Source organism: Nomascus leucogenys, chromosome 22a (assembly GCF_006542625.1).
Source record: "Nomascus leucogenys isolate Asia chromosome 22a, Asia_NLE_v1, whole genome shotgun sequence".
NCBI classification, from domain to species: domain Eukaryota; kingdom Metazoa; phylum Chordata; class Mammalia; order Primates; family Hylobatidae; genus Nomascus; species Nomascus leucogenys.
In genome coordinates this window covers 100,952,363-100,980,296 of record NC_044402.1, presented here as the reverse complement: position 1 = coordinate 100,980,296, position 27,934 = coordinate 100,952,363, and the positions used below count along the sequence as shown (strand labels likewise).

General features: G+C 41.7%; 1 protein-coding gene across 1 annotated transcript in view; it reads right to left on the bottom strand.

Annotated features, from left to right (window-relative positions):
• Nucleotides 1-2,078: 2,078 nt before the first annotated feature.
• AOX1 (aldehyde oxidase 1) overlaps nt 2,079-27,934 on the bottom strand; it is an 84,681-nt gene continuing 58,825 nt past the window's right edge. Inside the window, 10 exon segments of the mRNA NM_001280098.1 lie at nt 2,079-2,129; nt 3,017-3,184; nt 3,950-4,138; nt 6,025-6,090; nt 9,801-9,915; nt 11,138-11,190; nt 12,708-12,782; nt 13,458-13,586; nt 15,756-15,851; nt 21,494-21,721. Of these exon segments, the coding sequence (NP_001267027.1) occupies nt 2,079-2,129; nt 3,017-3,184; nt 3,950-4,138; nt 6,025-6,090; nt 9,801-9,915; nt 11,138-11,190; nt 12,708-12,782; nt 13,458-13,586; nt 15,756-15,851; nt 21,494-21,721 (1,170 nt within the window).

Genomic DNA, 27,934 nt, shown 5'->3' with positions numbered 1-27,934 from the left:
CCACCTGCTCCATCACTCTCCACTGGCCTTAACCTGTTCCACTTCTACTTCTTCCCTTAGCACTCAAGCATCAACCATACTCCTGTAATTTACTTATTATTTAAAAAATTTTTCTGTCTGCCCTTACCAGAATAGGATCTTCTCAAGGACACAGATCTCTATTTTGTTTGCTGATAAATCCCAAGTGCCTAGTACAGTGCCTGGCACAGAGTAAAATGTTCTGTACATACTTGTGGTATAAATGAGAAAATCTGCTCTTAAGGGGAGAGATCCATGTGACTTCTCTCTGCTATTAACGGAAATGGCATTTTTCCTTGACTATGCCTTGCTATTTAGCCTCCCTTTGAGGCTTCCATGTTTTTGGAAAGCCATTGATTGGGATAGGCTTCTTGATTCTCACAACTTCTCAATCTTTCCCACATTTTCTGTTTCTCTCCACAGATACTTTTTTAAAAACTGAGGTATAATTCACATACCATAAAACTCACCTTTATAAAATTACAATTCAGTGGTTTTTAGTATATTCACATGTTGTAAAATTATCACCACTCATTCTAGAACATTTTTCTCACCCCAAAAAGGAATCTCATACCCATTAGCAGTCTGTGGTCCCAGCAGCCTCTGGCAGCCATTAATCTACTTTGTGTCTGTGAATTTGCCTGTTCTGGACATTTTGTATAGATGGAATCATATAATATGCAGCCTTTTGTGCCTGGCTTCTTTCATTTAGACAATGTTTTCAAGGTTCATCCATGTTGTCACATGTAATAGTGCTTTATTTCTTTATATGGCCAAATAAAACTCTCTTGTGTGGATATACCACATTTTATTAGTTGATGGAAATTTGAGTTGTTTCCACTTCTGGGATACTATGAATAATGCTATGAACAGTTATGTATACATTTTTGGGTGAATATATGTTTTAAATTCTCTTGGGTATATACCTAAGATTATGGTAATTCTATGTTTAACTTCTATGTTAACTATGTTTAACTCCTTGAGGAAATGCTAAACTGTTTTCCACAGTATCTACACCATTCTACACTGCCCCCTGCAATGGATAAGTGTTCCCACTTCTCCCTATCCTAGCCAATACTTAACTGCTCTCCATCATTTTGATTACAACCATCCTAGTGCATACAAAATGGTGGCTCATTGTGGTTTTGATTTGCATTTCCTTAATGACTAATGAGTTTGAGCATATTTTTATACGCTTACTAGCCATTTATATATCTTCTTTGGAGAGATGTCTACCCAAATCCTTTGCCCATTAAAAAATTTTATTCATACATAATATTTATGCATGTGACATTTTGTTAGATACATAGAATGTTAAATGATCAAGTCAGAATAGTTAGGGTAAAAACTAAAAATGGAACTACCATACCATCCAGGAATTCTTTTGCCTATTTGTAAATTACTTGCCTTTTATTGAGTTGTAAGAGCTCCTCATGTATCTGGTTACAAGACCTTTATCAAATAGATGATTTACAAATATTTTATCCTATTCTGTGGGTTTCCTTTCAATTTCTTGATAGTAACTTTTAAAGCTTTTGGGTTTTCATGAAAACTTTGGTGAAAGTTTGCTATCTTTTCTTTGGTCCCACTTAGATACAGTGTCTATATTCATTCTGACAAGAGGAAGGTGATAGCAGAAAGGGACAAATGAAAAAATGACAACTTCACAGTTCATATTAGTAATGAAATTATTTAGAAAATTGCCTTTCACTATATGGTATAATTTCTGTTGGTGGACACAAGCCAAGTATGAGTCACATGCAAGTCATCACCCATTCCATTTAGCTGGATAGATCGAAGAGACAGAGTAATGGCGAATATCACCCTAGAGGAAACCAATTAGTGTTTATAACATTGAAAATGATTTATAGATTGCTTAAGCATATCTATCAAATCTAAATGGAATACTTTAAATCAGCTCCATAGAAAACCAACACTGTGAGATTATTTCTGAACTGTGGAAACTCTGTCTTTCAGATCTAGCATCTTCCAGCACAGAGATAGGACAGATTGCCATCTGGGAAGAGGCACTCCATTTTCTCCAGAAGTTTGCATTTGATTCAGATAGGTACATTCCAAGGAACACAGGATCCAGGTTCATCTCTCGGAATCTAGAATAAAAACAAATTTGGATGTTCAAACCTGGGAACTGTTTGTGACTTAGGTGAAAAATAGCAGAACATAAAGTAGGTTAAACACCAGCAGAGGGCAACCAGGGCCATGACAGGTCAGGGAACAACAGCCTGTGAAGTGCAGAGGAAGCCAGGGGAGGACTGGGGAGCTCCTGGGGTTATCATCTCACGCTTGAAGACCACCCAGTGAAAAGTGGAGTGGGTCTCTGTTTCTCCAGAGTAGAAAAAGCAACATGGCGGGGGCTTAGGGAAAACCATGAAGGATACCACAAAGAGCCAGTGTGAGTGGAGGATGGGAGGGGCTTTCCCTTCAGTCAAAGTCAGGGTGGTAACTGTGAACAGCATGACTTTCTTCCACAATTAAAAACCCTGTCCCTGAAAATATCCAAGGAGGGTAGAGATGTCTGCTCAGCATGGGCGCTGTTGCCAGAGGGGAGGGGTTCCTGCTAGCACACTTTCCTGGTGCCCGTTTGGGGTTGGGGTGGAGGCAGACTGTCAGAGGGGCCTATATTCCTGGCCTGGGTGTCCTAGGTTCAGAACACAGTTTCTGAACTTCTATTCCTGACCAAGATGTCCTAGGAAGGGAGCAAAACAGGAGAGGAACATAAAACTAATGGGAATGAACCTTCTTTTGTCAAACAGTATAGAATGGAGCCAAGCAGGGCCAGGCTGATGAAAAAATGCAACCCAAGGGGTACAAGTTCAAAGACCCCTCTGCACATCTGCTCAAATGCCCCCCGGTTTCCCGTCACCTTTTCTGGCAAGAAAAGCCACAGCAGTGGGTTCATGAAAACTTACCAAAAGAACAGAGGCCAAAAATTCAGAATTTTATGATCACTATTTTTTTTCTACTATGCAGAACGTACCATTTTTGTGAACTTGTCTTCACAGGCCATCCTAATCTTCTCCGGGGTCAGTGGACTATTAAGGCTCAAGGGTCCATGCAGGCCTCTCTCCTGTCGTGCTGCACTCACTGCGTCATGGATAGCGAAAAACACGGAACACCCCAGGAACACCCCCGACTCTCCCAGACCCTTGAAGGGAAGCATGTCAACTAGATTATACCTCTCTCACTATGTATATATGTGCATATTTATAGCATATGTGCATATATAAAAATATTACATACTACATATGTAAATTTTTTTTTTTTGAGACAGAGTCTGGCTCTGTTGCCCAAGCATGACACTGGAGTGTAGTGATGCAATCTCAGCTCACTGCAACCTCCGCCTCTCAGGTTTGAGCCATTCTCCTGCCTCAGCCTCCAAGTAGCTGGGATTATAGATGTGCACCGCCACACCTGGCTATTTTTTTGTATTTTTAGCAGAGATGGGGTTTCACCAGGTTGGCCAGGCTGGTCTCGAACTCTTGGACTCAGGTGATCTGCCCGTCTCGGCCTCCCAAAGTGCTGGGATTACAGGTATGAGCCACTGTGCCTGGCCTATGTAAATTTTTTGTTTCAAAAAGTAATTTAATCTTTTGATCCAATATTCCCATTCTTAGAATTCTAGCCTAAGGAAATGACCTACATACAGAAGATGATTAATAGGCATGAAGATGATTATTGCAAGGTGAAAAATTAGATAGAACCTGATGGCAATAGTAGTTGATGTTAAGTTCTAAGATTTGGAATACTAAAAATTTTTATCATAATGTTAGATTAGAATTAAAATGTTTAATAAGAGTTTTTCTTCTGCAATCCTGGTAAAAATCCCGAACAGCCAAGAGACGAATGTAGCCCTCCTGTCACCCAACAGGTATCATATAAACATGCATATTACCCATAGAGCATCACTTACCTTAGATGAATAAAGAGTATTTGAGTTTTGAGAAGGAGGCAACAAAGCAATGTGCAACTCTGTGGGCATGTCACAGATGGCAGGGATTTTATATTGGTCTGGACCACGAGTGTGCAGAATGCCCTGGGGAGAATAATTCAGTTCCTCTATTGTATAAAGTCCCATGCCTTGAATAAATGCACCTTCAATCTAAGGCAAGAACAAAAAAAGAATTTCCACGTATGAGAAAACACAGTCAACACTAAGTAGCATTTCAACTTCATGCTGTTTGCTTGAATTTTAAAATTACAGTTTAAGAGCGTTTTCAGTGTGTCTTGGAGCATGTTGCTGAAAGTTTACCTAAAAGCCATTTAAACATCTTGTTCAGCATTAAGTTAAAAGAAGTTCAAAGTCAGCCAGGCGTGGTGGCCAACACCTGTAATCCCAGCACTTTGGGAGGCCGAGGTGGGTGGATCACCTGAGGTTGGGAGTTTGGGTGAGACCAGCCTGACTAACATGGAGAAATCCCGTCTCTACTAAAAATACAAAAAAAATTAGCTGGGTGTGATGGTGCACGCCTATAATTCCAGCTACTTGGGAGGCTGAGGCAGGAGAATTGCTTGAACCTGGGAGGCGGAGGTTGCGGTGAGCCGAGATTGCACCATTGCACTCCAGCCCGGGCAACAAGAGCAAAACTTAGTCTCAAAAAATAAATAAATAAATAAATAAATAAATAAATAAATAAATAAATAAATAAAAATCATGAAAAAAAGGAGTTCAAAGACAAAGGACTTGGGTTCTAATTTTGGTTTGGCCATTGAAATGAGTGCTCAGGAAGAGTCTTCACAGAGCCTGGAGGCCAAGCACCCTCTTTTTTTGCTTTTTGCCCATGAGGCAGACAAACCCCCCTGACTGATGTGTCCAGAGACCCCAGGGTGCTAGTGAAAGCTACAATCCCATTGTCTCATCCCACCTCCTTGCCCACGAAGTGGCTAGCCTCACATCTCTGGACTGATTTTAGATCAGTCTTCCAAAAACTTTGGTCCATCCCCACTAAGTGAAGTCTTGTCTCTAAAAGCCCTCCACCCACCCCTGGCAGTCCCCAGCCCTCTTCTGCTCTCTGACTGCCTCCTCATGGCCCACCCCTCCCACACAGGCCTTCCCCATAGTCATCTGCCCTGGCCTGATCAGCAGCCATGAACAGGCATGCTAAATTCCATGTGTTTCTGTAGGGTGACTTCCTCCACTCTTCTTTCACCCCAAATGTCATTTCTCATTCTTTCCTTGACAACCTGGTTCACACCCACTTCCTCCCTAAGCCTCCTTTGACTTCTCCACACCACAGATTCTTCCCATTCGCCAATAACACAATGTCATGATGGTGGGGGTGGGGGGGTGGGGAGGGAGGTGACACAAGATGGTGCCTTAGATCAGAGGTAATGAGCTGAATTGCCTCCAGGTTCGAGACACGTAAACCCAGTATATGAAGATTCCAGGTGGGTCCTGTGTCATTGGAGAGTGTGGGACTCTAAAGGTATAACCCACCGACTTCACTCATGGAAATAAGGATCCAGTGTGGGCAAACTTTCTGTTTTCAAGAGAAACTAGATATTTATGACTTTCCAATCTTTTCAACTATTTCAAATTTAAATTTGAAAATGTCTGTGGGTGGAATCCAGCACTACAGGCTGCCTACAAATAGCTACTGCTCTAATGACTTGAGGCTTGTTATCCCAACACGCCTTCAAACTCCTCGCAGCTGAAGCCCATTGTGTGGCTAAGGCTCAGCACTGGGTACTAACTCTACTTATGTCCCAGAAGTTTGGAGCTCATCAGTCACCTGTAGGCTTGGTCTTGCCTCATTCAAGCTCCTTAGTCACAGATTGTATGTTTCTTCAAAAACTACCTAAAACACCTTTATTTCCTTCCCCATTTTAAACAGTAAAACATTTGAGCTCTGCAGTTGGTCTGAATAGAGTTGACTAAAGGGTTAGAAAAATAAGATGATGAATAAGCCTGATGGAATGCTCCCCTGCAGACCCCACTGCACTTTTGGCTTTTACAAACAGAAAGTGAGACACATCAGTTACACATACCTGGCCTATGTCAATGGCTGGATTTATACTGCAGCCAACATCCATGACGATGTCTGTTCTGATGTTCTAGTAATAAAAAAAAAGTTAAAATGTTTATTTTAATGAGGATAAATTAGGGAGAAGAAGCTGAGGAACACTTCCTGCTAGGCTGACTTTGGTATAAAGCCTTTCTTTGAGCCATGTCATTTCAAAAGAAGCAACAAAGATTTTATTATATGACAAAGTTTATTATGTAAAACTTTCAAAATTATACAAATACTCTTAGCCAGCTGAAGCACTTTTTTTCTTTGAAATAATAGGAGAAAAAAATTTTACTTCATTCTGATTCAAGCTGTATGATGCAACAGATTGAGTTTAATTCACCACAACAGATATAATATGTGACACAACAAAAGAAAACATCTATGGCCCTCATGATCCTAGTTGCAAAGCTTAATGGCTGGCATACAACCCAACATACAGGTACAACTGGTGGAGGAATGTTTACTGAACCACAGAGTTCAGGGTGCATCAACAAAAAAGTCTTTGAATTGTCATCTGCTGTTCTAGACTTTTCATTTTTGGAGCAGAGAAGAGAATAAAGTTGACACTACAACTTGCTACTGATAACCTACAAATGAGGAGAAGTACAGCAGGCCCAGCCAGAGTGTTAGTAACATCTTTGCTTTCCAGCAAGTCTGTACATTTTTTTTTAATGTGATGTAATGGTCTCTGCCATGACTAACAGATTGTACGTATAATTACTAATTGAACAAAAGAAATCCAAGAGTTTCCTTATCTGATCTGGGACTTTCATCTAACATTTGAAAATTAGATAATGATCTGGAATGTTTGACAATAATAAAACTTCAGGAACTCACATTTCTTATTTAAAAACACAGTAAAATGTAAAGTCCTCTTTGACATCAGTCAGCAAGACTGGCCTTCTAGGAGATAAGTGGCCTCAGTTGAAGGTGAAAGGAGGAGCTCTAAAGTCTTCAGTGTTAGTGAAGATTCTGCTTTCAAAGCTGTGGGCTTAGGCTGGTGGGGCTGGCTCATGCCTGTAATCCCAGCACTTTGGGAGGCCGAGGCGGGCAGATCACTTGAGGCCAGGAGTTTGAGACCAGCCTGGCCAACCTGGTGAAATGCTGTCACTACTAAAAATACAAAAATTAGTCAGGGGTGATGGCATGTGCCTGTAGTCCCAGCTACTCAGGAGGCTGAGGCACGAGAATCACTTGAACCCAGGAGACAGAGGCTGCAGTGAACTGAGTACGTGCCACTGCACTCCAGCCTGGGCAACAGAGCAAGACTCCACCTCAAAACAGAAAAAAACAACCCACAAAGCTGTAGGCTTAGTGCTGTCTGTCGTGTCTTTTGTTAGGACTGGAGAGAGTGGATCTAGGTTGTGGTAAGCTGCCTCAAAGATGGCTCTGGATAATCCTCACCTCCTGGTATTCACATCCATATGTAGTCTCCTCCTATACTCTACCAGGCCAGCCTGTATGACCAATAGGCTATGGCAGAGATGACAGTTGTCACTCTGAGATTAGGTTATAAAGCTGGGCTTCTGTCTCGGGTACTCTCTCGCTTGCTCACGCTCTCTCTTTTTCTCTTGGGCTGGTCTCTCTGGAGGAAGCCAGTTGTCATGTCCTAAGGACACTCAGGGCCTACAGAGAGGTATCCACATGACAAAGAATGGAGGCCTCTGGCCAACAGCCAGTGAGAAGCTGAGGCCTCCTGTCAACAACGCTATGATGGAGGGAGGTGGAACAGGATTCTCCTGTCCCCATTGAGCCTTGAGATGACTGTTGCCCCAGCCACAGCTTGACTGAAGCCTCATGCAGAATCACCCAGATAAGCCACTCCCAGAGGCCATCCCCTCAGAAGTGGCGTGAGCTAATGAGCATCGACTGTTTTCAGCACTAAGTTTGGGGGTAATTTGTTGTACAGGAACAGATAACTGATATTTAGATGTAGGTTCAAAGTGAGGAAAATTTTGCTGGAATAAGGGCAATTCTATCAACAGGAGAATGGCTGAGAAACAGGCCTTTGGGGAAGGCCCCTGGTAGAATGTCACATTCTGGCCCTTTGCCTAGCAGTGACACTAACCTGAGCTGAGATTTAGCTTTTATGAAGGCACCTGACGAGACTATATGGCACATCTCCTAAGATCATTCAAATAAGTTATAGGAACATGCCTTAAAATTTCATACTAGGCTAATTATTACCTTGTTCTTGGATCTTAACAAGGACAAGGCATATATAGGAATATAAGAAAATCCACATGACTAAGTTGTCACCAACTTTTGCTTTGAGGGATAAGGGATTTAGAAATCAGTTATATGGGCAGGACACAGTAGCTCACGCCTATAATCCCAGCACTTTGGGAGGCCAAGGTGGGCAGATCACTTGAAGGCCAGGAGTTTGAGACCAGCCTGGGCAACATGGTGAAACCATGTCTCTACTAAAAATACAAAAATTAGCTGGGTGTGGTGGCGCAGCCTGTAATCCCAGCTACTTGGGAGGCTGAGGCACGAGAATCACTTAAACCCAGGAGGCAGAGATTGCAGTAAGCCGAGATCAAGCCACTGCACTCCAGCCTGGGTGACAGAGTGAAATTCTGTCTCAAAAACAAACAAACAAACAAACACACAAACAGAAATCAGTTATATGCAAGAACCCGCTCCCTAGTAGTGTAGGGCTGCTAGTCTAACACAAAAACCATGCTCAAAGTGATCATTGTTTTGCCCTAGTCTGAGGTTACCCTATAGAGATCCAGTCTGAATTAGAACCAGACAGGTCAGATACTTCAAAGGGCAGGTTCAATAAAGGTGACCATAGTTTCAGAGATTAGGTTGACTATAGTTTTAAAAAATACATGCTGGAGACTTATTAAATGAAAACTTAAATCTGATCACAATCCAAGAACGCAGGCATAGAGGATATTTGCAAATATCAAGAACTAGAGCTTGCTTCTAGGTACATTTTGGAAGAGATTATCACTAAACTGGTAGCTTGGTCACATGACAGTTGTTAGGGTATCACAGTCCCATTTAATGTATCAATGATCTTTCATTAGTATTGACAGTGACCAGTAAGTGGCTTCTTTTACTCCCAAAGGCTCTGGTACAAGCGGAGAAATTCTATGAGTCTTTGAAGCAAGAGAGACAGAAAGAGGGAGTGTGTGTGTGTGTGTGTGTGTGTGTGGTGTGTGTGTGTGCAAGTGTGTGTGTGTGTATCTCTTCAGAGCATCCCTTGAAAGCATATGGATGCTCTTAAACTATCTAAAAAGCAAGACCAAGCCAGCTCTGTGGCACAATGGATAGCACACTGGACTTCTAAAAGGCAAGACCTAGCTGAGTAAAAGACATAAAAAAGTGGCCACTACCTGCCCTGGGCTGGCTTGGTTCTTGTTAGCAGATTACAGATGTCTATGAAATCCTTCAAGAATGTCATATCTTGGCATTTCTCATAAGAAGTCAGAATTGCTGGTTGTGCCAGCAGTCTACATGAAATCCCCCTTTAGGGCATGTTTCTTTCTTCAAGTAGTTTCTTTCCTGATTCCATTTAAAAGGGCCAGGGAAATAAAGACAAGCCACCATTGTTTTCCATGGCAGCAACCAGACCACCAAGGCAATTGTGTGGATTCTATTTTCTTCTGATAATCCAGGGAAATCACCCTTAGGCCAAATGCACGGTGCTACCACTTACTCAGCTCTCCTCAGATAGATGGCATCTGTGGAATTTAGGTGCATCCTAAGTGCAACTTGAAGACCTTTCCAACCGGTACTGACCTTATGATCCCCTGTCAGGCAGTCTATTTCAACCTCGGAACAGGCAGCTCCATAAACGAAGTATTCAAAGGGATGGCCTTCGCCTTTCTCCCAGTTCATGTCTGACTCATAACCTCTGGAGGAAACAGTGAGTGTTGTTAAGTGATCACGTCCCCTAACTGCAGTCCATGATGACTAAACAGACCCATGAGGATTTATGCAAGCCACAGGAATATACCTGTACAATGATATGCCAGCACGTAATGTATGTGTGATAAATGTGTTGAATAAATAAGTATTTAGTTTTTTCTTTTAAAACTTGCTTTGTCTGATAAAAACATCTAACTACTCCTGACTGGTGCCTCCTTACTCCTGGAGGTTAGCTTCTTACTTCATGAATGTCCATCTTACTGCTTTTGGCTAATATTGGATCATCAGATTTGGGGAACTCAACCTTCATTTTACACCAAACGCTATTTCAAAGGTGCATGCTTGCCTGCTTTGTCTATCTTTCTGGCTCCAGAATTTGCCCCCCTGTGTGAAGGATCAGGTCCCGTGGCTCCCATTCTTTGTCTCTACTCTGGTCTCTCACCACCAAGCTCCATGGCCTGCTCCGTTCCTAACTAATCTTTAAGAACATCAAATAAACATTAATGGTAAAACAGAAGCATGGGTCAGCAGCTTGCAGAACTCTCTACTCTCTCTCCTCTGCTGCCCTGCAACCTGGAGGTGGCCATTAACAATGCTTCCAATGCCTGTTCCTGACAGGCAGTCAGTGCCCATGTCCCACACCAATGGCAAAGTGATCAAACCAGGTAAGGCTGTACATCACCCTGCTCTCAGACAGCTTTCACTCTCCGTTAAAATAATTTAATAAATTGTTTTCCAGATTCAGTGAGTTCCTGTTGTTTCACATCTTAATGTAACATGATTATGGTCCAGTTTTTTTTTGCCAATCCTGAAGGTGTAAAATGGTACCCATCTTATGGGTTTAATTTGCATTCCCCTACCTTTGTTTCTTAAGAGATAGATTGTGTTTTCAACAAAAAGTCAACCACTGCCGAGTATTCCAAGTATGAACCACAGACAGCCTTATAATACCACCCACTATGATTAGAATCATCAGTTCAGCTGAATTTTGTGTGCCTATTTTTCCTAACAGAAGTATTTCTGGATACTAGTAGTTAAATGTCCTTTATAACCACAACCACGGATTAACTAGGAGTTAAATGTTCTTTATAACCATAGGTAAACAGAAGGTAGAAAGTCAACGTTTGCCAAAATTGCAAGGGAACTGAAACTCTTCCTCAAGATATCACTGTTCTTCTCCAAAGCATGTGATCAGAGGGAGTATTTACCTGAAGTATCCAACAGCTGAAAGGCTAATGCTTTCATCAAAAGCAGTCTGTGCCTGTGAAGGAAGAGCATAGCATGATGCAACAAGGATGCCCAAAGAAAGAATCACTCAAGACTTCAATTTTAATTTTACCCTGTGTGTTAAATAAAACTATCAGCAATAGTAACTAGGAAGGACCCAGATTAATCCATTCCTTTTGGCATTCTCCATTTCCACAGGCATTCATGGTTCACAGCTTGTAGCTGTTTGTTCAGCACCTATGATCGTAATAAATGCCCGCTGCGGTATGCTACAGGCTGGACTAAAGTCATCGACATATGTTCCACTTAGGAAGAAATTCACTCAGTCATCTGTAGAAAATTTCAAATTAAGATGGGACATTTTAGAAAACAATGGTTGGTTGGCTGCTTAATTTTAATATCAGGTTCCTGCTAGTCTATAGAGTAAGGGTTCATTTTATAATTCATATTTATGGGAACTGTCAATCCTTTCTGGGCACATTTGTGTCAGGTGAGGGTAATAATTTTGCTAAATGGTACCATTTACACCAAAACTCTGCAGTGCAGAGTTGACTACTATGCAAAAAAATCAGGGTTAGGTCCAAGTCCCTAAGTCTAAGAATGAAGGTCAGAAGCACATCAATCATTAGCGAAGAAAGTGGGCTGAATGGCTGCATCTCATGGTGGTGGAGGGCTACTCCCCATGCTGCACCTCTCTCCAGCTTTCTCCAGCCACACTGACTCATCCTTTCCGGGCTCAGGCAGCACGGGGCAGAGGGCAGAAACAAATATGCCCAGGAAGTATAGATAGATCCCATAAATATGAATTATAAAATGAGTCCTTACTCCATGGAATAGCAGAAACCATTTCTAAGTGGGATCCTCAAATGTTATTTCCCCCAGACCTGTATTCGTAAGGTTGCAAAAACTGACATTCTAGAATAGCCAGCGTGACACACACTCCCAGCTTTTACGGATATTTGTTCCACAACATCTGGTAGTCGATAACCTATTACTTTGAAAAGTTTGTTTGTTGACTTTAGAATGTGTCTTCTTTTCCAACTAGATTATAAGCAGATCAAAGTAGGCAGTTGAATATTTCCATTCCATTGAGTACCTATTACTGGATGAACATATACCCACCGGCTTGGTTCCCTATTTCTAAATGAATGCTTATATGATTTTTACTTTTACAGAGTGGTTCTACTATTGTTTTTCTATTTTAGGAACAGTAGAACCCAAAGAAGGAGAAAAAGCAGATGTACCGTTATTATCCAGACAACCCCTAGGCTCCATAGGATGAAACATTAATTAATTCTGGATTAAAACAGGAGTTCTGGCAGAAGAACCATCTTTTTCTCTAACAGAAAATTTTCCCAGATGCAAGAGCTCCTCCACCACATTGTGGTAGGATTTCCACATGCTAAGAGCCAAAGGGCCTTTTATTGATCATTACTCAATGGTGGTACCTTTGCAAATGCCCTTTCTACAGATTTTAATTAATGCATATTGCTCTTGCTCTCCTCCCACTCCTTTTTTTCTAAAATAAAATAGAGAACCATTGATTCTCACCCAGTCTTTCCAAGTTCCTTTAGGATTCTTGCTGATGATGGGTTCGAGGCGTTTTAGAAGAGTTTGACAGGCATCCTAGAGATTATTTTTAAATTAAAATTATGCTCCTAATTTCATGCAAACACCAAATTCAAAACAACACAATATGTACCATTCTGTAGGCTTATCTAAGAGGGAACATGGAAAAATAAGACACCAACCCTGTATGAAGGTGATATGAAAGGTTTCATACGAGTGGGTGCATGTGTGTGTGTGTGTGTGTGTGAACTGGCCTTGTAAGCCAGGCTAAAAAGTCAGGACTTAATAAAAAACCTCTTGGAAAACCACCAGCCATTGCTTTCAGACATGGCATGGCCACATTTATTTTGTGAGAAAATTCACTCCGGCAGCAGAAAGCTAGAGCAAAAGGCGATGAAGTTGTGGTGGAGAGACAGAAGTCCTGCATCGGCCCTGGGGAGAGGCGGGAGTCTGTCTTAAAGTGATACTAACATAATATGGAAGCAGAAAGACGGAGACATTTTTTAGTAGACTTGAAAGGACTTGCTGATTAGAAAAATGTCAGGAGTGAGGGAGAAAAAGAGGTGGCATTTCCAGCACAGGAGAACCACTGGGTGCTGTACCAGTGACTGAGGCCAAGATGGGGAAGGAGATATGAGTCGGATTAACTCTCAGCATCTTTGGAGCTCCACCCACCCATATATTTGGCCCTGAGGGAGTTAATGATTTGGATGCCACTGCAGTGACTGTTACCTTTACTGCCAACCCGTTGAGATCTGCCACCACAGAACCTCCAGAGATATTTGCATTAGGGACGGTTTCTGTGCTTGTTCCACGCAGGTGGACATTCGACATTGGCATTCTTAATTCACGGCTGACCACCTGGATTTTAAGAGAGAGTTTCCTTTTAAACACTTTTGATTAGTCACAGACCTGTGCACATGCCCACGTGGTAACACATGTGGGATACCCTCATACTCATGACAGGGACAAGGGAGCAGAACCACAAATTCCTCCAGCCACGAAATGTTTCTCATTTCTAAAAATCCTATAGCTAGTCTGGTGGTAGTGTCAGAAAGAGGAGGTAAGGCCCGAGGCCAAGGCAGGAAGAAATGCTTCATTCTTGTTTTTATAATCATGATATTGACATCTTTGAGGCTTCTCCTGCAACCGCACTCTGCAAAATTCTAGCAGAACCTTATCAATGATAGGAGATGTCTGTCTCCTATCCACATTTCTGGAGTTGCCCCAGGAAAAGAATGCTTCTTATGAGAAAGGACAATGGCCTTGGAAAAGCAGCGGCATGAACTTGTGGGTCACAGGAGATGGCGCCAGTGCCATGTGCCAACACAAGGACTTAGCTGGCTGCTTTATTCTTTATTTTTAGTGCTAGAGAGCAAAATCATATTGCTAACTTTAGTTGATCCCAAACTCGCCTCTCTCCTGCTAGCAGCATGGCTTGAAAGTGCTTGCCCACAGCTTCTACAAGGACACAGGCATATGGAGCCCTTCCATGAGGTCTGGCTCTCAGATCATCCACACAGAGTGCAATAGGCTTAGAATATCAAAGTCTCTGGTGATCCATTAAGGAAAACACTGAAATCTTACCCTCCAATGGGGAAAGTCAATTCTCAAGTGACTGAGAGAAAATATGTATTTAACATCTTTATACTCAGAAAAATGTAAATGAAAGCAATAATGAGACACTTTCATTCACTTATCAAATTATCTACAAATTTTCAACAACCCATAATATTCACTGTTGGTTAGGGGTGTCATGAGAGGGATACTTTCTGGAAAACAATTTGATAATATGTGTCAAACAATTTAAAATAGTCACACCTGTGACCCAGAAATTCTACTCCCAGAAGTCTATTTTAAGAAACAATCAATGATTTGATCACAGGTTAGTGTACAAAAATATTCACTGAAGTATTCAAACAACTGGGGGATGGTTAAATAAATCACATATATATCCATATACAGCCATGAAAATTCATGATTGTAAAGACTGCTTAATGACAGGAGAAAGTGTTCACGCTATATAAAATGGGTGGAAAAACAGAATACAAAATTAAACAAAAGCCTGTTGGTGAGTTTTTGCAAAAGAAAAAAAGACAAGATGTAAAGACCCTCAAATAATCATTATTCTTTGTAGTGAAACTGTGTAGGGTCTTTGTTTTTTAAAATGTTCTGCTGCTTCCAAATGTTTTATAATCTATAATGTTACTATTATGATTAACAAAAGAGAAACAGTAGCTTAAAATTAATCTAAAATAAGACAGCCAAAAGCAAACAGATGAAGTTTGACTATAAACATCAAAGGTGATTTATATTAGCAATTGTTTGGAGCCCATAATACAAAAAGGGCATGAAATATTCCAAATACATCAGAATTTACACATTATCTTATTGCCCAAGAAAAATTCAAAAAGGACAACTCAACTGTCACTATATCCAAAGGAAAGCAGCAAATAAGCATATAATTTTCTTTAGCAATAAAACAACTTGAGACTCTTCTGCCACATTCTTTTAGGGGTTTAGTTGCAAAATTGGTTTGTTTACCCAGTTTCTGCTAATCATTTAACAGCATAAACTGTCAAAGCTCAAATCTCCTATCCTTTATTTTTTATTTTTATTTATTTTTACTTTTTGAGACAGGGTCTTGCTCTGCCACCCAGGCTGGAGTACATTAGTGCAATTGGCTCACTGCAACTTTGACCTCCCAGGCTCAAGCAGTCCTCCCACCTCAGCCTCCCAAGTAGGTGGGAAAACAGGCTCATGCCACCATGCCCTGCTAATTTAAAAATCTATATATATATATTTTTGTAGAGATGGAATCTCCCTATGTTCCCTGGACTGGTCTCGAACTTCTTCACTTAAGCAATCCTCTCGCCCCAGCCTCCCAAAATGCTGGGATTACAGGCATGAGCCACCTCACCCAGCTTCCTATCCTGTATTTTGTAACAGAAAATATCCATTCATAGTTTTTCTCTCATGAACAGATCTATAAGCATACACCCAATTCAATCTAGTTATTCGTGTTCTTACCTGAATCATTTTAGTGTGGACCCCCTGCCCCATTTCAATTCCACCGTGAGTGACCAGCACAGAGCCATCAAGATAAATGTGAACCAAGGCGGCAGCCTGAGCAGAAAAGACGAAAACTGTTTCTATGATCTTTTTGATATTATCACATATCGTGTCAATTAAAACATTTTCCTTGGAAATATTTCCCTCCAAGAATCCCGCACCCCCCAGGGTGGAGCAACATTTTAGGTTTCTTTTTGGGGTGGGGAAAACTTGGGTGGGGACTCTATTTTAAAATGCAAAGCAAAGTATAGACAGGTAGAGGGAGAGGGTGAATAATTGTGTGCACACATATTCTCATAGTTGTAGGCATGTCACAGAAAAATGAAAACGGAAATCCATTTTCTTATAATCCCATATAAGATGAGATAGACATTAAAATTTTTTTGCTGCAAAATGACTAAGCTCACCCTAAATCATCTTGGCACAGAACTACAGAGCTTTGGAGTTAGACAAGAACTTGGAAGTAATCTTATCTAACTGTATAGCTCCCCACAAGGATCCAGAAGGAACCAGACTGCTAACAGCATTAAAGGCTCTTATAATCAGAAACATCCAGTCTCTAAGCTAAACATGTTTTTATAATTAACAAGAATGTGCCTTCTTGCATATCTGCCTGTGCTAAACTAGAATATGGGGATATCCCAGAAAATCACAGCAGGAAACAAGGATGGCTTCTTCCCTTTGGCTCTCCAATGTAAGAGCAACATCAGCAGCAATGGTCCTAGAGCAGATGTCCCTCAGCGGTTCCACTGTGGTCCAGGAAAGCCTGCAAGGCAACCTTTACAGCTTTTCAGCAGGGAAGTGCTGACCACATGGGTGTGGTCTGGGTCAGCAAGGTTTCTTAACATCTAAGTTTCTATGCAGAGTAACATAATAATCTAGGATTTATAATGTCAAGGTCTTCAGAAAATTCTGGTAATAAGCCAATGTCAACTTAATAAACCAAAAATTTTCCTAAGCCTTAGTTGCTCACTTAGATTATTTGTAAGCAACCCTGGTCATAAGTGAAAGTTGATGGAACTGCATGTTAATCACCAGATAAACCCAAGAAAAAGACAAGATTTCCAGATCAATTCTCTGCCCATCAGAAGGGCTTTCCAAGCTGCGTGGGGACTGTGGACCACACTTGGAGAACTGTCTCTTTATTTGTATCCAAAGGTTCACATTACCCCTGTGAATGACAACCAGAAACCTCTATCATTCCAAATATGGCAAGTTTGACAGTGAAAATGCACTCCATTTATTTGGTCAGCAGGTGTAAACTAGGGATGTATTGGGCAAATGGGGACGTCAGGATACCCTTTCTCTGAGGACAAAGGCACATATATCCACAGTCCAAAGGAGAACCTTAGACTCTTGAGGAAGGCATAGTAGACATGATAATGACACCCAAGGACCTTGGGAAGATGCAATAGTGTTTTTTACTGTTTATTGACTCGTGACTCCTGGAAACACCATCTTTTGCTCCTGGACATTCATCCTCAAAATAATAAAGGTAAGGAATTGTTTTCCTCTACAGAGAGCCCAGGGCTGGCTGCCTGGGGGCCATGCATCAGATGTCAGGTGATGCCAGCTGCAACAATAGCTCCTAGGCCCCATTCCATGGCACTTCATTGTGCTTTTCCTGAATATGAGCCCCCTGAAAGGAAGGATCACGTCCTAAGGAATCTCTTGGAAGGCAACATAGCAACACACATGCGGTAGGTGCTCAGTAAATGTTTGGTAAGTAAATGTGCAGTAGCATAGCCATGCAATCTGTTTCTTAATCTTGTAGACTCCATATTTGGCCTTCTTGGCTCTGCAAAGTGTGCATGTAATACGTAGTTGGACTTGGCCCATGTGATTAAGCTACAATTATAGTGGACTGTACTTTTCCTACATTGTGTGACCCTGCTGGTGATAGCATTCAGCCTGTATGTCCAAGACAGCATGTCTATCAGATATCACTCAGTCATTTGTTCCATGTGGTGCTGCAATCTCCTTGGGCCATTTAAAATGTCAAATTTGGTTTAGTTAAGTGGCACCACTGTACAGCTCATTGTTAGTGCCACAAAAGATAATTCTGCAAAGCTTCATCTATAAAACAGGCACAACTGGAGAGCTGGAGCACATGGTCCTCCAATATAAGTAGAGGACCTAGTCGGGGAAATTTAAATCTTCAAACAACTACTACTGGTATCAATGAGAAGTTAGCTTCAAACCTGCAGATTCCCCAAATGTTTCAGCCATTCAGACATTTGAGTTCCTACTCTACTCTGTGCCAAGTGCCATAGTAAGGCATTGGACACACAGAGGTTGGTTAGGTCCTGCCTGTGCCATTCAGTGTTCACACTGCAGGAAGTAAGTACACTGATACTGCAGGTTCAGCTCCAAACCACAGCAATAAAGCAAATCACACAATTTTCATTGTTTCGCAGTGCATATAAGTGATGTGTATGCCACACTGTACTCTATTAAGTGTACAATAGCATTATGTCTAAAAAGATTGTACACACTTTAGTTTCAAAATACTCTGTTAGAAAATGCTAACAATCATCCGAGCCTTCAGAGAGTCAGAATCTTTTTGCTGGTGGAGGGTCTTGTCTCAATGTTAATGGCTGCTGACTAACCAGGGTGGTGGTTGCTGAAGATTGAGGTAGTTGTAACATTTCTTTTCTGTTTTTTTTTTTTTTTTTTTTTTTTTGGGACAGGGTCTTATTCTGTCACCCAGGCTGGAGTGCAGTGCCTTCCTTACTAAGCTTAATCATTTCTAGCATTTGATTTCAAGTGAGACTTGTGAATCTTTTTTTCACTTGAACACTTAGAGGCCATTGCAGGGTTATTAAATGACCTAATTTCAATATCACTGTGTCTCAGGGAATAGGGAGGCCTGAGGAGAGGGAGAGAAATGGGGGAAGAATGCTCCTCTGTTTGTGGAGCAGTCAGAACACACAAAACATTTATTAAGTTCGCTGTCTATATGGATGTGGTTCATGGTGCTCCAAAACAATTACAACAGTAAAATCAAAGATAACTGATCACAGATCACCATAATTATGAAAAAGGTTGAAACACTGTGAGAATTACCAAAACGTGACAGAGAGACAAAGAGTGAGCACATACTGTTGGGAAAATGGAACCAATAGACTTGCTTGAAGCAAGGTTGCCACAAACTTTCAATTTGTAAAAAATGCAGCATCTAGGAAGTGCAATAAAGCAGAGTGCAGTAAAACAAGGTATGCCTGCATAACACAGGTGGGGCACATTTGACCCCCTCAGCTGCTGGGCAGGGACTACCTCTGCTCAGGGAGGCACTGTGGGACGATGAAGGCAGTGCTAAAGTTGAATCCTTGTTCTGCCATTTATTGGCTGGATGTCCTTGGGCAACAGAGGGAATCCCTATGGGCTTCAGTTTCCCCTTCTATGAAATAGAGAGATTCATACCTATCTGATAGAGATGAGTTAGGGAATAATCAAGTGGAGATTATAAATTCCCCAGTCCAGGTCCTTCCATGGAGAAGGCACTCAAATATCATGTCTAGTTTCCTCCTCTATTTAGTTTGTTCCAGAATGGAGTCTCTTAGCATGTGCCTTCCAAGGAGTTTGGTCTCAAACTCCTTCATTCAGCCCTAAGGAAATATTTTCAGCACAGAAGTTGGTCAGTTTCCCAGGTGGCCTTCAAGAATGAATTTGTACCGCTGGCTGTTGCCTAGTTTGTTTTCAGCTGAGCTGAATCCCACTTCAGTTCCTATCAAAAGGTGTTTTGGGGAGACCATGTGGTGCAACTAGAAAACCCAGCTTTCAGAGCCACTCAGGCCTGAGTTCTAGCCCTAGCCCTACCTCTACCAGCTGCAGGACCTTGAGCCAGTTATTTAAACCCTCTAAGCCTAGATTTTTTTTTATCCCTAAAATGAGGATACAAATCTTCTAGGTTGTCCCAAGATTAAATGAAACACCTAAAAGTACTTACAACATCGTAGTGCTCAGTAATTGTCACTATTATTACTTTTTCTTTTTTGTAGAGATGGGGCCTCACTATGTTGCTCAGGCTGGTTTCAAACTTCTGGCCTCAAGCAATCCTCCTGTCTTGGCCTCCCAAAGTGTTGGGATTACAGGCATGAGCCACTGCACCTCGCCATATTTTTTAAATCTATTTTTGAGAAAATTCTGATGAGGAAAATGGGTGAGACCTGGTCTATGGTGGAGGCCAGATGTAAAGTAAAGGCAGCCATCAAATAGAGGCAGTGCGCCATGTTTACCCACGGCCAAACGTGAGAGGATTTCCAGAGGATCCATGAACAATGGAGGCTGTTTTTCCTGATGATCCTGACTGGTCTGCTCAAGGACAGACGGCCCCAACTGACCTCTTTGGTAGCTGCCAGCTAATCAGTTTACCCCAAAATTCTATACCAAGACTCAATGCTTACAAATCCTTTTCCCAGTGGTAGTTTTCTTCTCTCTTCTTTTGTAATAACCTCGTTTTTGCTTTTATTTCACAACCACAGTATCTTGACTGTCTCCCACATCTGAGTAAATTGCATGCAGATGACTACATGGCTCTGTGTTATTTTTTGTCATCATAAACAGGCAAGGAATGAGAAGGCTGCAATAAGATCATCATTTGTTATAACACTTCTCTGACCTACCACCTGCCTACAATCAAAGCTGCATGCAAATGTTTTAAGGATGACACCAAAGCTCAACTAGGGCAGTTAGGTGAATGCATGGATATGGGATGGAGGAAAGGATCTTCCTACCCACTTTTCCTGGCCTCATCTGATCCCTTAACACACAACATCCACACTAATGCCCCTCTCAAAGCTCCTCTACCCTGCCATTTATTCCTATTTTGTGATCGCTCAACACAGCTGCCATGCCTTCTTCGTGGCTCCAACCAAGGAGTGAATTCTGCAAAGAGGAGTGACAATTGTGAGGGTCCTGCCAGCTTATCTGTATATACATGGATGTGCGTATGTAATAAAATAGATAATAGGGGTTCCTGACTGCCATACAATGAGCTAGAATGTTGCAGTCTTTCACCAGCCATTAGGGGTAAGTTTTATTCATTCTTAAGAATGAATGAAGTCAAGAATGAAGAGGTGGAAACCGTAACCAAGCAAGGGGATTTCTTTAATCAATGAAAGAAATTAAACTGCAAGAGCAGATTCCCAGTCCTCCCTTTCACAGTTTTAAAAGGTACAAGGTGAATAAACTTCAAAAATTCTATTTAAAAAGTGATTAATTTTTCTGAATTTAATTTATTCCAACCCACCTAGAAGGAGTCGAGCACCCAAAACCTTGCAGCTCCTCGTTCCTATTTCACGGTCCAGCGACACTGAATTGTGGACACTGGAAGAGGAGTCTTGGAGGTCATCGGTCCCACTCTCCTGCTTTCCACATGAGCAGTCTGAGCCCACAGCAAATGGACTCAGCTGCCATTTGCCAACTCCTGTTGCCAGGGCCAGGAGTAAACCTCAGTCTCCCAATTTCCAGCAAGAATGTTTTTGACCAACCATGGGCATGTGAGCAGAGGAGCTCTGGTCTCCTCTGGAGTAAAGCTAGCTTAATTACTTTGACTTTGGTGGCTTTTGTGAAATTTAACAACTGGGCATTGCAACCATATGGCTAATATGACTTAAGGAGAAGTTTCCTCCACACCTCTTGCTTTGTCAGGGCTGCTTCCGGGCAGCATCCTCATGTGTGTTTGGAGAACTCACCTGACCAGCAGCGCGTGAGCCAAGGCCAACAGGATACTTCAGGGGGACCATTGCCAGTCCTTTCTTCTTCCAATAATTCTCTGCATTGAATTTTTCCACAACAACTTTCCTCAAGGAGTAGGAAGACATGGCCATACATTCTCTCCAACACTGGGTCAGGTTCTTGGCATTGATCTCTTGTTTGTAGGGTGTTTGATCAATTTCCTTGTACATGTTTATCATTCGCACCTACGAAAGAAAAGGAGATTAAAGCGGGGAGCGGAAACCCAGCAGACATAGGTTCATCCATTCACCATCCTCCTGGTCAAACTCTGCCCATCCTATAAGGTCCAAGCCAAGTTCTACTTAGTCCTTGTGGAAGCCTTTCCTAATGCACAACATTGTCCTCTTCCTCTACTCACAGCTTCTATCAAACATGCTAGCAATTACTTATGTGCTTTCTATGCTACTCTTGTGCAAGTTTAAAGGATGGAACCTTTCCCTTATGTTCCAGTATAACCCAACACAGTCCATGTACACTGTAGACTCTTAATTCTAGTTGCATTTGGATATCTGCTGAAAGATCATCTAGGCCACATGATTTGGATTACTCCCATGCTATTTTGCAAGATAAGACTACTCACCTCCAAAACAGGCAAACATGAAAGTTTGTTTAAATATAACAAATATCTAGGATGAAGAACAAATTAAAAGATTCTATCCCAGGATGTCTGAAGCACTGAGTAGAATTCTTCCTGCATTCCCAGAATTGGTGACTAAGACCCTAAGCTGAGAATAAAAGGTGCCAGGTATGTCACATTCTCAGCTGAGAAAACTCTTAGCACTTGTGGCCAGCCCCCTCCATAAGCTGACAGAGCCATCACAGACACACTCTCCCCACTCTCCTAAGCAAATTATTAGATCATTGTAAGAGAAACACTAGAAATTAATAAGCCATCCCATTTGGGGGAAACGGGTATTTTTAAGAGGCTGTTCCCTGCTCTAACTTCCCTGGGGATGAAGGGAAGGATGTAATTCTCCTCCATAGTGCTACCAAATGTGGCAGGACATCAGGAGAAAGTCTAGTGGGATGGCCAGGAAGGGAGGGGCAAGGCCTCCCACATGTTCAAGAGAAGCAAAGAAAGTGGCTATTGTTGGGTGAAAGCTGGTAGATGAATTGGGACCTGGGGCCTTCTAAAGACTGCTGGGGCATGAGCAGAGAGGTGTGGTCACCAGTGGAATGCTGTGCCAGCCACCCGCTGAAGGTCCAAGGACTGCCAATTTCTGGAAGAGGTGGCAGAAATGGAGCCATAGACAATGTGCTTGAAAAGTTACATCTGTCCAAAGAGAGGACTGTGATCTTGCTGGGAGAAGTCACAGAGGGAGAAACTGGCTGTTTTCCCTGGTCCTTCTTCTCTTCCTCCTTGCACCAGCATCACAGCAGAAGGCACAGGGGAGGAGAAGGGGCTGAGAGAGAGCTCACCCCATCTCTCCACACTAATTCCACTCCAGGATCTGGGAAGAGGAGCCAGGGAGGGGAAGGTCCTTGTCAATAAACGAAGTTGGGGCTGAGACTGAAGAACCGAAAGGAGAAATTGGATCATCATGGCGGATGGGAGGCAGGACTAGATTGCAGCTCTGGATAGAGCAGCTTGTGGAAGTTCGCCTTGTGAATTTTAGCTCCAGATCAAATGCAAGAACAAAGCAGTAATCCTGAGAGGACCCACAAACCCTCTGAAGTAAGCGGACTACTCCTGCAGGACCCAGGAGATACCCCAAATACTGTGAGTGCCCCAGCTGTGGAAGGGGGAAGGGAGATCCTCCTCTCCCGGACACATACCCCCACTGGAGAAGCTGAAGGTCTGTTTGCAGGAGAAGATTCCAACTTTACCTGGAGCTGAGCCAATTTAGAGAGCTCAGCAAAATGCAGGGGTAGAGGAAGCAGCAGAAAGGCCCTAGGAGCTTGCTGTGTCCCCTAGCAGGCCATTCCTGCCTAACAACACAGGGATCCATGGTGGGGGCGGTGGGAGCAGGGGAGCAGACCAGAGGAGGAGGGGGTGAAACTCCACAGGGAGAAAGAAATCTCTAGCTGAACTTTGTAACAGTTTGAATGGGGCAGAACTCCTGGTCAGAGTTCGGTGGGTGGGAGGGCACAAATCTGGTGTGCAGACTCCACAGGCTGGGGAAGAGCCAAGCCCTTTTCTCTCGCAGCTAGGGGTGTAATACAGGGCAAGTTTTCAAGCCCATCACACCCTCTGCCTGGAAACAGACTCAGGGTTGTTGGGGGGTGCACAATGGGAGTGAGACCAACCCTTCAGTTTGTATGGGAGCTGGGTGAGGCCTATGACTGCTGGCTTTCCTCCACTTCCCTAACAACCTGCATGACTCAGCAGAGGCAGCCATAATCCTCCTAGGTACACAACTCCAGTGACCTGGGAATCTCACACCCATCCCCCACAGCAGCCACAGAAAGACCCACCCAAGAAGAGTCTGAGCTCAGACACACCTAGCCCTGCTCCTACCTGATGGTCCTTCCCTACTCACCCTGGTAGTGGAAGACAAACGGCATTTAATCTTGGGAGTTCTAGGGCCCCATCCACCACCAATCCCTCTCCACACTGCTACAGCTGATGCTTTCTGGAAAGCGCCACCTCCTGGTAGGAGGCCAACCAGCACAAAAATAGAGCATAAACCACCAAAGCTAAGGACCCTCATGGAGTCCACTGCACCCTCCCTCACCTCCACCAGAACAGGCACTGGTATCCATGGCTGAGAGACCCATAGACAGTTCACATCACAGGACTCTGTGCAGACAACTCTCAGTACCAGCCCGGAGCTGGGTAGACTTGCTGGGTGGCTAGACCCAGAAGAAAGACAACAATCACTGCAGTTCAGCTCACAGGAAGCCACATCCATAGGGAAAGGGAGAGAGTACTACATCAAGGGAACATTCCATGGGACAAAAGAATCTGAACAACAGCCTTCAGCACCAAACTTTCCCTCTGACAGAGCCTACCCAAATGAGATGGAACCAGAAAACCAATCCTAGTAACATGACAAAACAAGGCTCTTCAACGCCCCCAAAAAATCACACTAGTTCACCAGCAATGGATCCAAACCAAGAAGAAATTTCTGACTTACCTGAAAAAGAATTTAGGAGGTTAGTTATTAACTAATCAGGGAGGAACAAGAGAAAGGCAAAGCTCAATTCAAAGAAATTTTAAAAAAGTTACAAGAAGTGAGGGAGAAATATTCAAGGAAATGGATAGCTTAAAGAAAAAACAATAAAAGATTCAGGAAACTTTGGACACACTTTTAGAAATGCAAAATGCTCTGTCTGGAAAGTCTCAGTAATAGAATTGAACAAATAGAAGAAAGAAATTCAGAGCTCGAAGACAAGGTCTTTGAATTAACCCAATCCAACAAAGACAAGGAGAAAAGAACAGGAAAATATGAACACAGTCTCCAAGAAGTCTGGGATTATGTTAAACAACCAAACTTAAGAATAATCAGTGTTGCTGAGGAAGAAGACAATTCTAAAAGCTTGGAAAACATCTTCAGGGGGATAATCAAGGAAAACTTCCCCAGCCTTGCTAGAGACCTAGACATCAAATACAAGAAGCACAAAGAACACCTGGAAAATTCATTGCAAAAAGATCTTCACCTAGGCACATTGTCATTAGGTTATCCAAAGTTAAGACGAAGGAAAGAATCTTAAGAGCTGTGAGACAGAAAAACCAGGTAACCTGTAAAGGAAAACTTACGTGATTAACAGCAGATTTCTCAGCAGAAACCCTACAAGCTGGAAAGGATTGTTCCCTATCTTCAGCCTCCTCAAACAAGACAATTATCAGCCAAGAATTTTGTATCCAGTGAAACTAAGCATCACATATGAAGGAAAGATACAGTTGCTTTCAGACAAACAAATGCTGAGAGAATTCACCATTATCAAGCCACCACTACAAGAATTGCTAAAAGGAGCTCTAAATCTTGAAACAAATCCTGGAAACACATCAAAACAGAACTTCTTTAAGGCATAAATTGCACAGGACCTATAAAACATAAATACATGTTAAAAAGCAAAAACAAAACAAAACAAAAAACAAAGTACACAGGCAACAAAAAGCATGGCAAATGCAATAGTACCTCACATTTCAATACTAACATTGAATATAAATGGTCTAAATTCTCCACTTAAAAGATACAGAACCACAGAATAGATAAGAACTCACCAACCAATTATCTGTTGCCTTCAGAAGACTCACCTAACACATAAGGATTCATATAAACTTAAAGAAGTAGAAAAAGGCAATTCATGCAAATGGACACCAAAAGTGGGCAGGAGTAGCTATTTTTATATCAGACAAAACAAATTTTAAAGCAACAGAGTTAAAAGAGACAAAGAGGGACATTATATAATGGTAAAAGGCCTTGTCCAACAGGAAAATATCACAATCTTAAACATGTACACACCTAACACTGGAGCTCCCAAATTTATAAAACAATTACTAATAGACCTAAGAAATGAGATAGACAGCAACACAATAGTGGGGAACTTCAATACTCCACTGACAGGACTAGATAGGTCATCAAGACAGAAAGTCAATAAGGAAAAATGGATTTAAACTATACCTTGGAACACATGGACTAAACAGATATATACAGAACATTTCATCTAACAACGGCAGAATACACATTCTATTCAACAGCACGTGGAACTTTCTCCAAGATAGACCATATGATAGGCCATAAGACAAGCTCAATACATTTAAGAAAACTGAAATTATATCAAGCACTCTCTCAGACCACAGTGGAATAAAACTGGAAATCGGTTCCAAAAGGAACCTTCAGAACCATGCAAATACATGGAAATTAAATAACCTGCTCCTGAATGAGCATTGGGTCAAAAGTGAAATCAAATGGAAATTAAAATATTCTTCGAACTGAATGACAATAATGACACAACCTATCAAAATCTCTGGGATACAGCAAAGGCGGTGCTAAGAGGAAAGTTCATAGCCCTAAGTGCCTACATCAAAAAGACTGACAGTGCACAGACTGACATTCTAAGGTCACGCCTCAAGGAACTAGAGAAATAAGAACAAACCAAATGCAAACCTAGCAGAAGAAAGGAAATTACCGAGATCAGAGCAGAACTAAATGAAACTGGAAAAAAAAATACAAAAGATAAATGAAACAAAAAGCTGGTTCTTTGAAAAGATAAATAAAATTGATAGACCATTAGCAAGATTAAGAAAAGAAGAGTAAAAATCCAAATAACCTCACTAAGAAACGAAACAGGAGATATTACAACTGACAACACTGAAATACAAAAGATCATTCACAGCTACTATGAGCACCTTTGCACACATAAACTAGAAAACCTAGAAGAGATAGATAAATTCCTGGAAAAATACACCCTTCTAGATTAAATCAGGAAGAATTAGATACCCTTAACAGACCAATAACAAGAGCGAGATTGAAATGGTAATTTAAAAATTACCAACAATAAAAAGTCCAGGACCAGAAGGATTCACAGCGGAATTCCACCAGACATTCAAAGAAGAATTGGTACTAATCCTTTTGACACTATTCCACAAGATAGAGAAAGAAAGAACCTTAACTAAATTCATTTTATGAAGCCAGCATCACCCTAATAACAAAACCAGGAAAGGACATAACCAAAAAAGAAAACTACAGACCAATATCCTTGATGAACATTGATGCTAAAATCTTTAACAAAATACTAGCTAACCGACTCCAACAACATATCAAAAAGATAATCCACCATGATCAAGAGGGATTCATACCAGGGCTACAGGGATGGTTTAACACACACAAGTCAATAAATTTGATGCACTACATAAACAGAGTTAAAAACAAATATCACATGATCATGTCAGTGCAGAAAAAGCATTTGACAAAATCCAGCATGTCTTTATGATTAAAACTCTCAGTAAAATCAACATACAAAGGACATACCTTAATGTAATAAAAGCTATCTATGACAAACACACAGCCAACATAATATTGAATGGGGAAAAGTTGAAGGCATTCAACATAATACTGAATGGGGAAAAGCTGAAGGCATTCAACGGGAACAAGACAAGGATGCCCACTCTCACCACTCTTCTTCAATATAGTACTGGAAGTCCTAGCTAGAGCAATCAGATAACAGAAAGAAATAAAGGGCATCCAAACCAGTAAAGAAAAGTCAAACCATCACTGTTTGCTGATGATATAATTGTTTACCTTGAAAACCCTAAGAACTCCTCCACAAAGCTCCTAGAACTGATAAAAGAATTCGGCAAAGTTTCCGGATACAAGACTAATGTACACAAATCAGTAGTTCTTCTATACACCAATGGCGACCAAGCAGAGAATCAAATCAAGAACTCAACTCCTTTTACAATAGTTGCAAATAATAATAATAATAATAATAATAATAATAATAATAATAAT